The sequence below is a fragment of the Drosophila obscura genome, unplaced genomic scaffold (assembly GCF_018151105.1).
Source record: "Drosophila obscura isolate BZ-5 IFL unplaced genomic scaffold, ASM1815110v1 contig_1, whole genome shotgun sequence".
NCBI classification, from domain to species: domain Eukaryota; kingdom Metazoa; phylum Arthropoda; class Insecta; order Diptera; family Drosophilidae; genus Drosophila; species Drosophila obscura.
This window is the reverse complement of record NW_024542679.1, coordinates 10,325,403-10,339,962: the sequence shown is the minus strand read 5'-3', so window position 1 is coordinate 10,339,962 and position 14,560 is coordinate 10,325,403. Positions and strand designations below refer to the sequence as shown.

Genomic DNA, 14,560 nt, shown 5'->3' with positions numbered 1-14,560 from the left:
TATCAGGGGTGCCATAGGAATCTCTAGCGGAATTGGAATCAGCTGTAAGCAATTCCGTCTAAAAAATTCAGCGGTGAGACAGAATTATACTTTTTGACTCCATTTGTCCCCCATCGGCAAACAGGTTGCGCAAAAGACAAATTTAAGGAATCGATAGACTTGGCGGGCGATTGCTATGTACAGCGAACTTTCGAAGCGTTGTTCAACACTCTTCGTTGATGATTTTCAATATTCTTCTTGCTGCAATTCGGCCTGGCGACTTATAAACACACTCGTATCTTCTGTTAAAAGTCCAATTTCGTGGACATCTTTATGTTGTGAGAAGTGAAAATTGTGAGTAGAAGGACAACAGGTAATTTTCCAATGCCCCGTAGGCAGAGGCACCGCGTCGGGAAAGAGGTCACAGCAAGCAATTCGAGCAGAGCAGCAGCGAGTGGGCGACAGGGACCTCAACATCGATTTTTTTGCACCCTTTTTTGTGCATAATTCGCATCGCATTTTAGCACACAAAGGAGACGGCGCAGGCAGCAGGAAGCACGCAACGCAACCCAAAGAGTTAGCAGAATTGAGTTCGGGGCGGGTGTGTAGGATTATTGTGTGCCGTTTAAACAGTCGTTTCGTAGGATGAGCGGCAGTGGGGAGAAGGAACGCGAACAGCAACGGCAAACTTCGCCTTTGCCGTCGCCTTCGCCGTTGCCAGGCGTCTCAAGGTGAGTTGTGCGGTGTGATGCGGTGCGCCCATGCATATTGCCAGACCCCATTTATCAATTCGATTTCCTTGTCTGTCGTCTGTCGTGTGCAGCGCATCGACCTCGGCCTCGACGGGGCCCGGTGGGCGGGCCACACCGGAGATGAAGCGCTCGACTGTGCGCAGCCTCATTCAGCGGTATTTCCACCAGTTGCAGTCCGGATGCGGCAATGTGGCCTGCACCAATGCCAACTGCGCTTCCAGTGGAAAGGTGGCACCGATGACGCCCAACCAGGTGGCGGCACGCGCCCTCCAGCTATTCTCACAGGACGCCCAGCTATGCGAGAATCCTGGGCAAGCGACGGAACCGACGGTCGCTCCAGTCGCCATCAGGTAGGATCCTCACATTCATTCACTTGTTCCACCTAATCCGTGTTACACCCGACAGCCCTCTTGATATCGACATGCTTTCCCCCAACGACAGCAGCAGCAGTAGCAGCAGCAGCAGCAGTAGCAACAGCTCCACCAGCACCATCACCTCCGCGAGTACCACAACAACAACCAGCACCCAGTCGCAAAGCGCACCGGGTCCAAAATCGGTTTCAGTTCCCGGTCCAAGTCCAAGCCCCATAGCGAGGCCATCGCCACGAGTGTTGCAGCCCGAACTGGTGGCCCCGGCGCCTGCACCTGCACCCGCCCCCTCCGCCTCCTCGTCTGGAGCGTGCACAACAAATCTTTCTGCAGTCAAATCGCTGGAGGCCAGCTGTCTTATATCCCTGTACGAGGAGTGTGTGAAGAAGGACAGCTATGACAAGCTCTACCAGGCCGTCGGGGATGTCTTTTCTTGCGTGGAACGGCTGAGCAGAAGCTTTGTGCGTACTCCGGACACGGAAGAGGAGGAGGAGGAGGAGCCACCGGCAGCTAGCATGCCGATCTTCCCGGCCAAGCCTCCCGAGCCCCTAAACAAGGAGCAGCTGCGCACACTGGAGGGGGAGCACGACAAGGACGAGGACAGCACTCAGCAGGCAGCCGCAGTGGAGGCCGCGGCAGGTACGGACACAGAAGCCGTAGCGGGGCCAGACGGGGATGATGATGATGATGCTGGGCCGGAGGATGTCGATGATGAGGATGTGCCCATGGAGCCGGCACCCAAATGCGAGTCCAAGGCACAGCTGGAGGATCCATCGATGAGCAGCGACACTCTGGTAGACTTTGATGGACTGCGACGCGTGCAGCGGCTGCTGTTTGCCTCCAAGTCTCGAACTGTCACCGACAAGCTCACCAGCAGCGTCATCCAGCTGGCGGACTGGATCCACTACATGAGGCGCTACACCCCAGACTGGGAGAAGGTCGTTCACTGTCTGGTCATCTGCTTTGACCTGGCCACCAACAGTGAGTAGTAGAGCCCATCCATCCCATCGGTATAGGATTTTCCAATGATGTAATCCTCCTCCTCTGCACACAGCCAACAATATGGACTATCTGGATCGGGTGCTGCCCAAACTGTGTCTCGCAGCTGCCTCCATGTCCGTCAAGGCGCAGGCGCGTTTGGCACGGATATGGGCGGCGCATTGCTCTGACCAGCTGCACACGCTGGTCGCCTCCTGCCAGCAGCAGATCACACTGCAGGTTCTGCTGGACGAGGAGTCGGTGCGCGAGAACGAGCACATCATTTGCGTGACCAAAGTTCTGAAGGTACCATCGCTGCACCTTACTTCCTCCCATCCCTTGCTCATTGCTTTGCCACTTCCATTCGCAGATTGTGTTTTATGCCAACATTCTGGCCAGCGAACTGGAGCGTCCCTCCTGTCGGGTGTCGGCGGAAGAACTGGCGGAGAGTGCTGCGAGCACTTCGGCGGATGGTGCGCCACCCGAGGAAGATCTGTTCCTGTACAATCAGGTGATGCATCCCCATATGCCCAAGTTCGCCGAGGATCAGATGGAGAAGGCGCTGAAGGTGTCGGCCATCGATTGCCGCAAGCCGCTGGTCCCGCTTGAGGAGTTCTACAACGAGGCGCTCAGCGAGAACATTCAGATGAATCACGACTACCTCTCGTACAAGTCGCTGGCCATGGAGAGCGAGGTGGGCTCCAGCCACAACAACTACTTCTCCTTCATGCTGTACGCGTTCATTCTGACGCCCGCCACCAAGGTGGATGCCCTGTACTACGACAGCCGGATGCGCATGTACAGCGAGCGCTACTCCACGCTCTATTCGATTATCAACAACTTTGGCCAGGACGGGCAGGATGCCACGCACCGGCCCGATCTCAAGTTGACGGTGCGACGCGATCAGCTGATCAACGATGCGCTCGTCGGGGTAAGCATTCAGAGATTTCTGCCGAAAGAAACATCATCTAGCAGGGATTTGGGTGTTTTGCAGCTGGAACTGGTGGCCATGAGCAATCCAAAGGATCTCAAGAAGCAGCTGGTCGTCGAGTTTGTCGGCGAGCAGGGCATCGACGAGGGCGGCGTATCCAAAGAGTTCTTTCAACTGATCGTTGAGGAGATATTCAATCCGGCCTTTGGCATGTTTGTCCAGCAGGAGGAGACCAACAACATGTGGTGAGTGCGCCAAAGGCCCTTCCCTTCCCCCCTGCTATACGTTCCTCCCTCATGTGTCATTAATTCAAAGGTTCAATGCCACACCCTTCGAGAATGGGGCGCAATTCACGCTGATTGGGATCATCATCGGATTGGCCATCTACAACAACGTCATCCTGGCTGTGAACTTCCCCATGGTGGTCTATCGCAAGCTGTTGGGCTATCGCGGCACCTTCTGCGATCTGCGCGACTACAGTCCCACGCTGCACACCAGCCTCAAGTCGATGCTCGACTTTGAGGGCCAGAACATGGAGGAGGTCTTTGATCAGACGTTCAAGATCAGCTACAGCAATGTGTTTGGCGAGATGGTCGAGCACGAACTGGTGCCGCATGGCCAGGAGGTGCTCGTGGGGCAGCACAACAAGCAGCTGTTTGTGGATCTGTACGCCGACTTTCTGCTCAACAAGAATATCCAGCAGCAGTTCAACTCCTTCCGCAAAGGCTTCGAGATGGTCACCGATGAGTCGCCGCTGAAGCTGCTCTTCCGTCCCGAGGAGATCGAGATGCTGGTCTGCGGCAGTCGCGTGAGTACCAACCCCGAAACAATTGATAAATGTGCAGAAATTATGCAAAATGGGTTTTTGTTTTGGGCCTCTGCAGGAATTCGACTTTGTGGAGCTGGAGCATTCCACGGAGTACGAGGGCGGCTACACGGAGGAGACGCAGATAATACAGGACTTTTGGAAAATTGTGCACGCCATGCCGAACGAGTCGAAGCGCAAGCTGCTCGAATTCACCACTGGATCGGCCCGGGTGCCCGTCGGTGGGCTCAAGTGCCTGAGGCTGTTGATCACGCGGCACGGGCCGGACAGCGACCGGCTGCCCACTTCGCACACCTGCTTCAATGTGCTGCTGCTGCCGGAGTACAGCAGCAAGGAGAAGCTGGAGGAGCGCCTGATGAAGGCAATCAACTACTCGAAGGGCTTCGGCATGCTGTAGGCAGTGGGACCCGAGTCTGGGCCCCAATTGCATCGTAACTGATACCACCTCTCTAGGAACGAAGGAACGACGACGACGACGATGATTATTTTGGGTTTTTGTTTATCTTTTTGTTGGGTTATGCCATTTATTTTTGATACAACCTGTTCAAATGAGACAATATACCATACATATATGCTCAATTTCTGGCGCGATGGCAAGCAAAAATAATAATGAACGGACACGACTCTCACGGTAAACACTCGAGAAACTAATCCCTAACATTCTGTTCTTTTGTCGCTCAGTAAATTGTAAATATATATATATATATATATTCTAATATATGTACTATATGTGTATACTCACCCATGTAATTATATATACTATATATGTCGCCAAACACTGAAGATTTTACTAATAAATTTAAAGTGCGCGCGAAAAGAAATGGTTTGAAAAATCTATCGAACTATCTGGCTCACTTTGCAACACTACCGTGTCATCCGTCTATGGTAATGGCGGCAAAATGTGTAGTTAGCGTGTAGTTATCATGTAGTGCAAATCGTGGTGGGTTTTCAAAATTTCAGCAACATGGGGAAATAGGCAACATTGTTCTGCAACTTTGGCACGGAATGAGAAACAATCTGCATACCTTGAGAAAATTGATATTATAGAATAGAGATATAGTTTGTAATTTCAGGCAAAAATTAATGCAGAAACTACTCAGTTTTTGTTCTAAAGATATTAACAAAGTTGTGTAGCTCACGGGTTCCAATAATAGGTATCAGAACCGGGATAAATGTATATATAAAACACAAAACATATGTATTAATAGGTAAAAAACATGTCAATCTAGGATAAAATCATAAATAATGTTTCAATGGAGCTTGGAACAACAAAATTAGCATCAATTAAAATAAATAAGGTATACAAAAGCCCATACGCATAGAAGTAACTTGGTTGACCAGCAACACTGACGACACATTTAGTCAACATATACGTTTTATGCTTTGGCCGTTTTTGTTTAAACCTTATTATGTAAATAATCCAATGAAAAAGAATTCTGAAAACTAGCCAATCCTAAACAAAATTCATTAAGGAATTGGATAAAATTATTTTGTTAGGGCTGAGAGCGCCAACTAGCTAGTAATATTAAACTGAATATCAAAATTGACGAATTTCATATCACAAAATATCATGGTATGGCAGCCCACAGCAACTACGAATTACACGAGTCTGGCAGCGCCACAAAAACGTATCAAAATATCGATTATATCGATGTTTGAATCGATTTTTTCCCAGCTCTATTACACATACGGTCACGCTGAACAGCTGCGATGCGGGCATCCGATGGCGTCCGATGATAGTGGGACGCGATTGGGGCTTTCATTCGTCTTTCTGGGTTCTTGGGGCTCGTTCGAAAATCAAAAGTCTGGTGCACTCGAAGGAACATGCAACAATTATAACGCAAAGTGCTTTTCTGCTCAAAAGTGCCTAAGAAATTAATTCCGCGCGTGTGTGTGAAAGTGTGTACTTAAGTGTGTGAGAACAGAAGAGTTAAATCCAGCATAATGCAAAAACAACAAGAGCGCACATTGTTGTTGCGCTTTGCAGCGCTGCCCGTATTGTTTTTGCTTTTGGCGTCGCAAGGAGCCCACGCAGATGCAGGCGCAGCGGCAGATGCCGCCGCCGACGTCGCTGCAGCAGAGTCCAATTTGAATGGTTTGTTTCTACTTCAGTGCAATGAGTGAGAGATTCTCTCGAATTAGTCTACATGGAAAATTATATTGCATTCAAAGGCGGCTTCCTCCATCTCCATCGCCATCTGTGATTTTGTTTATGTTCTCATGCCCCTCCTTCCTGCATTCCATCTTGCTGCCACTACCCTGTACTTTTACAGTAGATGGGTGTATTGAATGAAATGAGAACAAGAGCCACAGGATCTGCCGTGTTGCCTTGGGGCCTGAAAATGGAGAAATTGGTTAGTTTCTCAATTTTAAAGATATGCAACTCATCCTGGGCAGACATTACTCTGAGAAGGAGGTATCTTTAGGTCGACTACAGAGCTCTTTCTGTTTCTGTTTTTCGTTCCGTTTGATGTACTGGTCCGTTCACTCTGGAATCGCATGGAAGGAGCAACCCCACATATGCGGATCGGTTCAAAAATAGCAGAATCTAATAAATTTCAATTCATTATTCATTTCCTTGAAACGCGTTCAACCCGCTGATTAAACAAAATAAACCAGTTAATCTGCCACAAAAAACAAGATTTGGAAAGCCAATATTTTTTGTGTGTGTTTCTCATTAGATCCCTCATAAAATTCAATGAAGCTCTACTAATCCATATATTCATCTCTCAATCCCGCAGATAAGGTCAAAGTATTTACGGTGGCCACTGAACCCACCGATGGCTATGCCCGCTACATTCGTTCTGCACGCATTTACGATATTAAGGTGAGATATTCCTTCTTTATTTTTTAAGGCATTACTCTAGCATCTAGTTTAGTCCAGATAGTCCAGGGGTAGTGTAGTCAGTCTCATTTGCACATGATATCTAACATCTTGGCATTGGTTTTGCGGTTTCGAAAGAACCGTTATGAGTGCTAGAAGAAAGAAAAGAAATGACCGATTAACAACTGCGACACACAGTTAGTCCATATAGTATGTTTACGAGTCAATCAAAGGCTTGTTTATGGACCCGTTTCTTATTTTTAGAACTGTTTAGGGAAGCAGTTCCATCAGAAGTTTAGAAAGATTCATTATTCTGGTTAATTCTTCATAAATAAATCATTGGGAGCTGACTTTTCATTCGGAGAAAATCCTCGTAAAGCCATCGCTTCTCTCTATTATATAAAATTTTAAGATTTTTTTCGGTCACCGCCCGAAAACTTAATAAATTCTCCTCAAAAATCGAGATAAAAGATCCTTTATTAATGGTTCTACTATGTTATTCTCTCCCAAAAATGACCCACAATCCTATATAAGTTTAATAAAGTGATATCATAGGAATCGAAAGCATAAACCAAAATTCATTCTAGAAAACATTCTGTGACCAATTCTTTCATATGCAAATGAGAGCTGATTGTTTTTATTGATGAATCTCTAATTTGACGTCTGTCCAGAGAATCTGTTGTTCATAAAAACTTGTCCAAGAACCTCAAACTATACTATATAGTATATACTCTTATGTATTGTATGATTTCTACTATATATGTACATACACTGTATATGTGACAGATAAGGGGGGTTTGTGCTGTGTGGTTTTCCAAAGATCTCGAAAAATCGCCGGTTGTCGGCTTGTGGCACACTTTCATAACTTTGTATTGTTTTATGTCTGTTCTCCGTACATTGGGGTACATACAATATATGCGGCCAAGCATCCGGCGCGGCATCTGATGTGTACCCCAGAGATTGGCTGGACATTCTGGGGCACAGGCACCGGCTCCGGCATCGGCACCGGCAACATCTAGTGCACACATGTTTGAAATACGTATTCGGATTCGTATTCGGATTCTCATGCTTCCCCCGATTGCGGGCGTAACGTAGTCCCAGTCCCAATGCAGTTGCCGGGGGTTATTAGAACAGACATCGGTTCTCGGTTCTATTCGGTTTCCAGAACTTTCTTCCAATCATCTTCCACATACAGATGGGGTTTGACTTCTGCTTATCAGAGATTTGCTCCCTCTAAACGCTGACAGTTTTCTGATGGTGGTTTCTGTGCTAGAATTTGTCAAGCCGCACTCTGTATGTTTCGGTATACGAAAATTCTGCTGATTAGCCCGATCCTGATGCTCGCTCCCCCTTTGTCTTGGATTTCGTCGTGTATTCGGAGAACTGTGTGAGCCCCAAGCGATTGCAAAATGAATGAAGATTGTTGTTGAGGTTTCATTCGGTTTCATGTTTTGTATATGCTTCCACATATTCGTTTGGTTCTTTGTTTTCATAAATCTAAATAAGGAAAATTCAGTGCTTGTCCAATTTCTGATTTGAGCCATACTAACAACAAAAGGTCTACCTTTAAATACCGATTGTTTTTAGGGTTGCACTAAGATATATAAGTCGTATTTTGGTTTGATTATAATGGGACTTTATAGGATACTTCTTTGAACCCTTTGCGACTCCATTAAATAAGGCAATCAGGAACATGGAAGTACAATGAGACAATCTAATGAATTGGGGTTATCTATAAACGATCTGGCAACAAACAGCCGGATGCAAATTGAAATCAACAAAATTTCAGAGATATTTCATGCTTAGAAGATAGTAAATCCAATTAAGTTTAATGAAACCCACTTAAGATTATTTAAAATTTTTTAAATTTGAAATCATATTTCAGTCCGAATCCGTATCTACAATTCATTTACTTTCTTTTATATTATGACCAACAGGTCACAACTTTGGGCCTAGGCGAGCAATGGAAGGGCGGTGATATGAATCATCCCGGTGGCGGGGCCAAGATCAATCTCCTTCGAAAAGCTATTGCGCCCCTGAAGGATGAACAAGACACAATCGTACTCTTCACAGACAGGTAAGAACCTACTAAAGTTCAAAACAGTACAGAGACGAAAATAAAACCCTCATTTTGTATAGCTACGATGTGATCATCACGGCCACGCTAGAGGAGATTGTAGAGCTGTTCAAGGAATCCAAAGCCAAGCTGCTATTCTCCGCAGAGAAGTTCTGCTGGCCGGACAGCAGCCTGACCGATGCGTACCCCGAGGTGGAGAGCAATGCCTCGCGATTCCTCAACTCTGGTGCCTTCATTGGCTATGCCCCGCAGGTGTACGCTCTGCTGAAGGAGGACATCGAGGACACCGATGATGATCAGCTGTACTACACTAAGGTGTTCCTGGACGAGGTTAAGCGGGCCAAGCTGGGCATGAAGCTGGACACGCAGTCACGCCTGTTCCAGAACCTGCACGGTGCCAAGAATGATGTCAAGCTGAAGGTGGACATCGAGACCAACCAGGGCGTCCTGCAGAACGTAAACTTTCAGACCACGCCCGCCATTGTCCATGGCAACGGACTGAGCAAGATCGAGCTGAATGCCTATGGCAACTACCTGGCCAAAACATTCAATGGCATCTGCACTTTTTGTCAGGAGTATCTCCTGGAACTGGATGTAAGTATTGGCCATATCCCGAACAGAATATATTTAATACAGTTATGAATCACCTTTCAGGAGAAAAATCTGCCCGTCATCTCCCTATCCGTGATTGTCCCAACGGCCGTGCCCTTCTTTGACCAATTCCTCGAGGCCATCGAGAAGATCAACTACCCCAAGCAGAACCTCCATTTGCTCATCTACAGCAATGTGGAGCTCCATGATGCGGACATCAAGTCATTTGTGAACAAGCATGGCGAGAAATATGCCAGTGCCAAGTTTACTCTATCCACGGATAAGCTGGACGAGCGTCAAGGCAGGCAATTGGCTCTGTAAGTGTTTAAGGGTACATATATTTGGATGGAAATGCTACATTTTGTTGATTGATAGCAGCTGAAGCTAGAGAAGATTGTATTCCCGGGGGGAATCGCTCAGCACAGATTCTTATTCATATGTAGGAATGTCTTAAGATCTGAGAGAGCTTCTTTTCCAAATGTATTGCTTCGTACAAGCTACAAATCTTTTCCGTTACTCTTAAAGAACACTTAAATTATTATTTCTGATGCTTCCCAAACCAAAAAAATCTTGCATCTTGCCGAGAATATTCCAATATTTACGAAGGTTTCTTTTTTATTGCAGCGACCAAGCCAAGGTCCGCAAAAGCGACTACATTTTCTTCATCGATGCAGATGCCCATATCGACGATGGCGAAGTGCTACGCGAATTGCTCAAACTGAACAAGTATGTCACTGCCAAAACACCTTTTTGAAACCTTAACACTGTAAAATAATGATGCCCCTCTTTTGCAGGCAATTTGTGGCGCCGCTGTTTGCCAAGTATCACGAGCTGTGGAGCAACTTCTGGGGCGCACTCTCGGAGGGCGGCTTCTATGCGAGGTCGCACGACTACGTGGACATTGTCAAGCGGGATCTGATGTAAGCATAAAAGACTCTCGAATATTCGAGTACATATACGTATGCGTTAGGTGGATCAATTTTATTGCTTAAGGCTATGGTGCCACGCCCCGAACTGATGCGATCGGCGATCGTCGATCAGTCGAAGGCAATGGAGAAATCTGTTTTGAAGCTGCGCCGATCAATGGAGTACATGTTGTCGGCGGTGCACTCGTAGAGGCCTGCGTCCATCTGTGTGGCGGGGTCGATTTCGATCTTGGACTTCACCCTGTCATCGCCGATGGTCCACTCGTGGACGTGCATGTAGAGGTGCTGGTAGATCTCGGCACCGTCCTTGTACCAGGTGATCTGTGGCCGCGGATTGCCCTTGGCCACGCACAGGAAGGCGATCTTGTGGCCCAGCACGTACTCCAGATCAAAGTGTGAGGCCTGCAAGATCTTGGCTCCCTGCGGCGGGGAATCAAAAATTCGATATGTGATTATGTTTCACTGTTCAACTATGTCTCAACTCACGTTATTATTGTTGTAGTACTGATCGGATTCGGGATCGCGGTATTTGCCTGTGATGGGTAGGCCGATCTGGACCCTCGACTTGGTGCGTCCACGACCACGGGCACGCCGCGCCTCGCAAACGGGCCCAGTGCCCAGCATGAGCAGTCCCAGGCCGAGGCAGATGATCAGGCATTTGACCTGCATTGCGATGTGTGTGTGTGTGTGCAATGTGTGTGTGTGTGTATGTGAGGTGTGTACTCTGTGACTCCTCGGATGGCTCCGTCCGACGGTGCTGTGCGAATCTCGTCTGCTTGGCGACTGATCCACTCTGCTGTGGGCCTTGCTCGATCCCTCAGATCTGCCCCACGTAATTTGCCGCAATTGGCGTCGCCATATAATCCGTGCATCGTGCAGTGGAAGAGCGCTCTTCAAATCTTTTTGGACTTGGCCCGTGATGGTTCCTCATCTCTGCATTTCCATATTCCACACTCAATTTCATCGCTTGATTTCATTTGAATGTTCGTTCGCAAACGGGAGGCTCTGTTCACCCCTTTTCCTGATATTTTCTGCTTGGCACAGTGGGTCCATTGAAAGAGAAATATATTATAGGCGAATGTGTGTACCCTTATGTATTTCCTATCCCTTATTCCTATGCTTAATGTTGTCATATATGCAAAATTTATATTTGGGATTTGTCTGCACAATTATTGCCAGCCTGCGACCCACTGTGCCCTTGTGGGGACATTGGACATTTCAAAGCCACTGTATGGGGTTTGCTTTCACACATTTTAATAAAATAAATGCAAAAAAATCATTTGAATTAGGTAATTGAGCCAATTTGTCGGCCACGCATACTCAGATGCGCCCTCCCTCACATAGATACAATGCAAACACACACACACAGACAAACATGAGGCATAAGGTCGTGGAATGAATACAACTTAAATTTCCATGAAATGAGACGCAGAAAAGTATTTTTATACATTTTTGTTTTGTTTTTTGTTTTTATTAACTTTAGCTTTAAATGATGCAAAGTTTAGATTTCATTTTACTGTGCTAAAAGTTAACCATAACATAGTCCGTGCGAAAGCCTCGACGATCGATGGCATAGATATTGTCCGCTTGGCATTCGTAGTAGCCTGAAATGTGGAGTTGATATAGAGGCTATCGAACAGACGTAAAGAGTTTAAAATTTCGGCTTAAGATGGTACATTTTGATATCATTTATTACTCTAGATGTTCCCTATTTCCTCTTCGTTTCCATAACTCACCCGCATCCATCTGTGTTGTGGGATCTATTTCCATTTTACTCTTGATTATATCCGTCTCTATATGAGACTCGTGCACCTACAAACACATACACACACACACACAGAAGAGTAGTCAGTTAAGTGATCGCAAAGTATTCGTTTTGGTTTACCTGAAAGAAGCGATGCTGGTAGAGTTCAGCTCCATCCTTGAACCAGGTGATGGTGGGCCTTGGGTTACCTAAAACAGATTCATCTATGTACTCCGCCCTGAATGAGCATAAATCTCAGTCCTACTCACCTTGGGCCATGCAGAAGAAGGTGATCTTGCGTCCCAGCGTGTAGTCCAACTCAAAGTGCGAGGACTTAATTATCTTGGCACCCTAAAAAGGTAGCATAGGCAATACGAGTATCAATACAAACGCTAGCAAACGTCGTCTTACTCACATTCTCATGATCGTAGTAGCTGACTGCATCCTGGGAGAGATGTTGAATGACCACGGGCTTCTTGCCCGTATAGTTGCGTCGCAGAACATTCCTGCCGCCTGTGCTTCCTGGGGAAATTACCAAACAGTTGAGTATCCAGTGGATATAAAGATGATGTATCTACTCACTTTGGGCTGACACATGGCCAAAATCGCTGAGCATCAGCAGCAGGCAGAGGCCTAGCAGAGCAAAATGCTTGAAATTCCAGCTCCAGAGGCCACAGAGACTGGTCATTGTCGTGCCGTGTGGGATTCCGATCGACAATCGTCAACGGGGAATGTTGTTTTGATACTGCGCTCTGCATCTGCACGGCACGTTATCCACTCCACTCCGGACCCCACGCGTCCCCACATCGTTCGTCATAGCCGCCCCTCTGTTCACCAGTCTGGATGCGGGCACTTTTTGATTGAATTACCCGTAAATAGGGGGGGATCAGATCTGTTGGGTGCGACGACGCCACTTTCCATTTCGCAACTTTGTTGCAAATCCACTGCGCAATGATTGTTGTCCCTCCTTCGCACTGTTTTTTTTTTTTTGCCTGGCTTATTCATCAGTTCTCGTTCTCTCCATTCTCCGACAGCGGCATGTTCAACGTGCCCCATGTGACGAGCATCTATCTGGTAAAGAGCAGCGCTTTCGACGTTCTCACCTTTCAGCACAGCGAATACGACGCCGATATGGCCATGTGCGAATCACTACGAAATGCGGTAAGTACTCAATGATCGTTGGGATGAAATAAACCAACGATAAATGAATGAATATATTTAGTACCTCTTAGTACTAACCCGTGCACTTAGTGCCTAGTACTAATCCAAATTGTGGCTTCGTTTTCCAGGGTATATTCATGTTCATTAGCAATCAGCGCTACTTCGGACACTTGGTAAATGCCGATAACTTTGATACCAAGGTGACACGTCCCGACTTTTACACGCTGTTCAGCAATCGGTACGACTGGACCGAGAAGTACATTCATCCGAACTACTCGGCGCAGCTGAACGCCACCACTGTGCTGGAGCAGCCGTGTCCGGATGTGTACTGGATGGCGATCGTGACGGATGCCTTCTGCGATGATCTTGTGGCCATTATGGAGGCCCACGGCACCTGGTCTGATGGCACCAACAATGACAATCGTCTGGAGGGAGGCTACGAGGCAGTGCCCACGCGCGACATCCATATGAAGCAGGTGGGCCTCGAGGTGCTGTACCTGAAGTTCCTGGAGCTGTTTGTGCGACCTTTGCAGGAGCGCGTCTTTACCGGCTACTATCATAATGTGAGTTCATCGATAAATTCCAAGAGATCAGGTTGTTAATGTTTGATCCACACACACACAGCCTCCCCGTGCGCTGATGAACTTCATGGTGCGCTACAGGCCCGACGAGCAGCCCTCGCTGCGTCCCCATCATGACGCCTCGACCTACACCATCAACATTGCCATGAACCAGGTGGACACCGACTACGAGGGCGGCGGCTGCCGCTTCCTGCGTTACAACTGCTCCGTGACGAAGACAAAGAAGGGCTGGATGCTGATGCACCCCGGCCGACTGACCCACTACCATGAAGGACTGCTGGTGACCAAAGGCACACGCTACATTATGATCTCCTTCATCGATCCGTAGACGTAGAGGGGCCGCCATCCCGAAAAGAGATTCGAATGGGCATTTAATGGTTACTATATGCATCATAACTGCCATATCGGCCACTCCAAAGAATTGTATCCTATGCCCAAAACAAAACCCGATCAAATCTAGTTAAAGTCCCAGTAGAAGATGTTGGGGGTTTTCGGCCAGTCTGAATTTTTTGATGATTTTACATACCCGACTACTTTGAGACCGAAAGCTTTAGAGTCCCTAAAAAGAATCAGTTTAATCCTTAAGTTAATTGTAAGTTTTTTACAACGTACTCAACGTGTTCAAGTCTGCAATCAAATAAATGCAATTATTAAAAAGTTTACACATAATTTTAGAAATATAAATATCTACATATGTTGAATTGAATTTACATTAGAAATAATTGTTATATTTCCATTTCATAGAAGTTCTAATCTCTTCACAACCACTGTGCGAGCAACTGCATCCACTCTTATCTGTTCAACAGCCGTTATTTCGCCTCA

The 14,560-nt window shown here is 47.0% G+C and overlaps 4 protein-coding genes across 5 annotated transcripts; 2 read left to right on the top strand and 2 right to left on the bottom strand.

The window, feature by feature from the left end:
* Positions 1–40: 40 nt before the first annotated feature.
* Positions 41–4,566, top strand: LOC111072662 (ubiquitin-protein ligase E3A). Of its 2 annotated transcripts, none has more exons than XM_022364660.2 (8): positions 41–710; positions 803–1,081; positions 1,173–2,080; positions 2,154–2,383; positions 2,448–3,008; positions 3,072–3,253; positions 3,324–3,816; positions 3,893–4,566. In XM_022364660.2, the coding sequence occupies exons 1-8, from the start codon at positions 625–627 to the stop codon at positions 4,229–4,231; spliced, it is 3,078 nt and encodes a 1,025-aa protein (XP_022220352.2). In that variant the 5' UTR covers positions 41–624; the 3' UTR covers positions 4,232–4,566. The 2 variants fall into 2 exon arrangements, with proteins under 2 accessions (XP_022220352.2, XP_022220351.2); XM_022364659.2 differs by having other exon boundaries at positions 1,137–2,080.
* A 2,014-nt stretch (positions 4,567–6,580) lies between these two features.
* LOC111072699 (procollagen-lysine,2-oxoglutarate 5-dioxygenase) lies at positions 6,581–14,396 on the top strand. The gene is made up of 9 exons (XM_022364710.2): positions 6,581–6,661; positions 8,596–8,735; positions 8,798–9,329; positions 9,390–9,643; positions 9,951–10,052; positions 10,121–10,246; positions 13,031–13,157; positions 13,286–13,720; positions 13,782–14,396. The coding sequence occupies exons 2-9, from the start codon at positions 8,638–8,640 to the stop codon at positions 14,064–14,066; spliced, it is 1,959 nt and encodes a 652-aa protein (XP_022220402.2). The 5' UTR covers positions 6,581–6,661; positions 8,596–8,637; the 3' UTR covers positions 14,067–14,396.
* Positions 10,293–11,049, bottom strand: LOC111072701 (immunoglobulin domain-containing protein oig-4). The gene is made up of 2 exons (XM_022364711.2): positions 10,739–11,049; positions 10,293–10,672 (listed from the first exon to the last, which is right to left on the bottom strand). The coding sequence occupies exons 1-2, from the start codon at positions 10,919–10,921 to the stop codon at positions 10,364–10,366; spliced, it is 492 nt and encodes a 163-aa protein (XP_022220403.2). The 5' UTR covers positions 10,922–11,049; the 3' UTR covers positions 10,293–10,363.
* Positions 11,690–12,753, bottom strand: LOC111072702 (immunoglobulin domain-containing protein oig-4). Its single transcript, XM_022364712.2, has 6 exons — positions 12,579–12,753; positions 12,412–12,518; positions 12,266–12,347; positions 12,138–12,205; positions 11,989–12,064; positions 11,690–11,856 (listed from the first exon to the last, which is right to left on the bottom strand). The coding sequence occupies exons 1-6, from the start codon at positions 12,682–12,684 to the stop codon at positions 11,774–11,776; spliced, it is 522 nt and encodes a 173-aa protein (XP_022220404.2). The 5' UTR covers positions 12,685–12,753; the 3' UTR covers positions 11,690–11,773.
* Positions 14,397–14,560: the final 164 nt, after the last annotated feature.

Bases quoted from the DNA above. Each gene is read 5' to 3' on its own strand.
- LOC111072662 (XM_022364659.2), top strand. From the start codon at position 625: ATGAGCGGCAGTGGGGAGAAGGAACGCGAACAGCAACGGCAAACTTCG. The intron at 3,009-3,071 runs GTAAGCATTCAG...GGTGTTTTGCAG, and splicing joins TCAACGATGCGCTCGTCGGG to CTGGAACTGGTGGCCATGAG. The intron at 3,254-3,323 runs GTGAGTGCGCCA...ATTAATTCAAAG, and splicing joins GAGGAGACCAACAACATGTG to GTTCAATGCCACACCCTTCG.
- LOC111072699 (XM_022364710.2), top strand. From the start codon at position 8,638: ATGAATCATCCCGGTGGCGGGGCCAAGATCAATCTCCTTCGAAAAGCT. The intron at 8,736-8,797 runs GTAAGAACCTAC...CATTTTGTATAG, and splicing joins ATCGTACTCTTCACAGACAG to CTACGATGTGATCATCACGG. The intron at 13,721-13,781 runs GTGAGTTCATCG...ACACACACACAG, and splicing joins TTACCGGCTACTATCATAAT to CCTCCCCGTGCGCTGATGAA.
- LOC111072701 (XM_022364711.2), bottom strand. From the start codon at position 10,921: ATGCAGGTCAAATGCCTGATCATCTGCCTCGGCCTGGGACTGCTCATG. The intron at 10,673-10,738 runs GTGAGTTGAGAC...TCCCCGCCGCAG, and splicing joins AGTACTACAACAATAATAAC to GGAGCCAAGATCTTGCAGGC.
- LOC111072702 (XM_022364712.2), bottom strand. From the start codon at position 12,684: ATGACCAGTCTCTGTGGCCTCTGGAGCTGGAATTTCAAGCATTTTGCT. The intron at 12,206-12,265 runs GTGAGTAGGACT...AATCTGTTTTAG, and splicing joins CTTCTTCTGCATGGCCCAAG to GTAACCCAAGGCCCACCATC. The intron at 12,065-12,137 runs GTAAACCAAAAC...ATGTGTTTGTAG, and splicing joins ACCAGCATCGCTTCTTTCAG to GTGCACGAGTCTCATATAGA.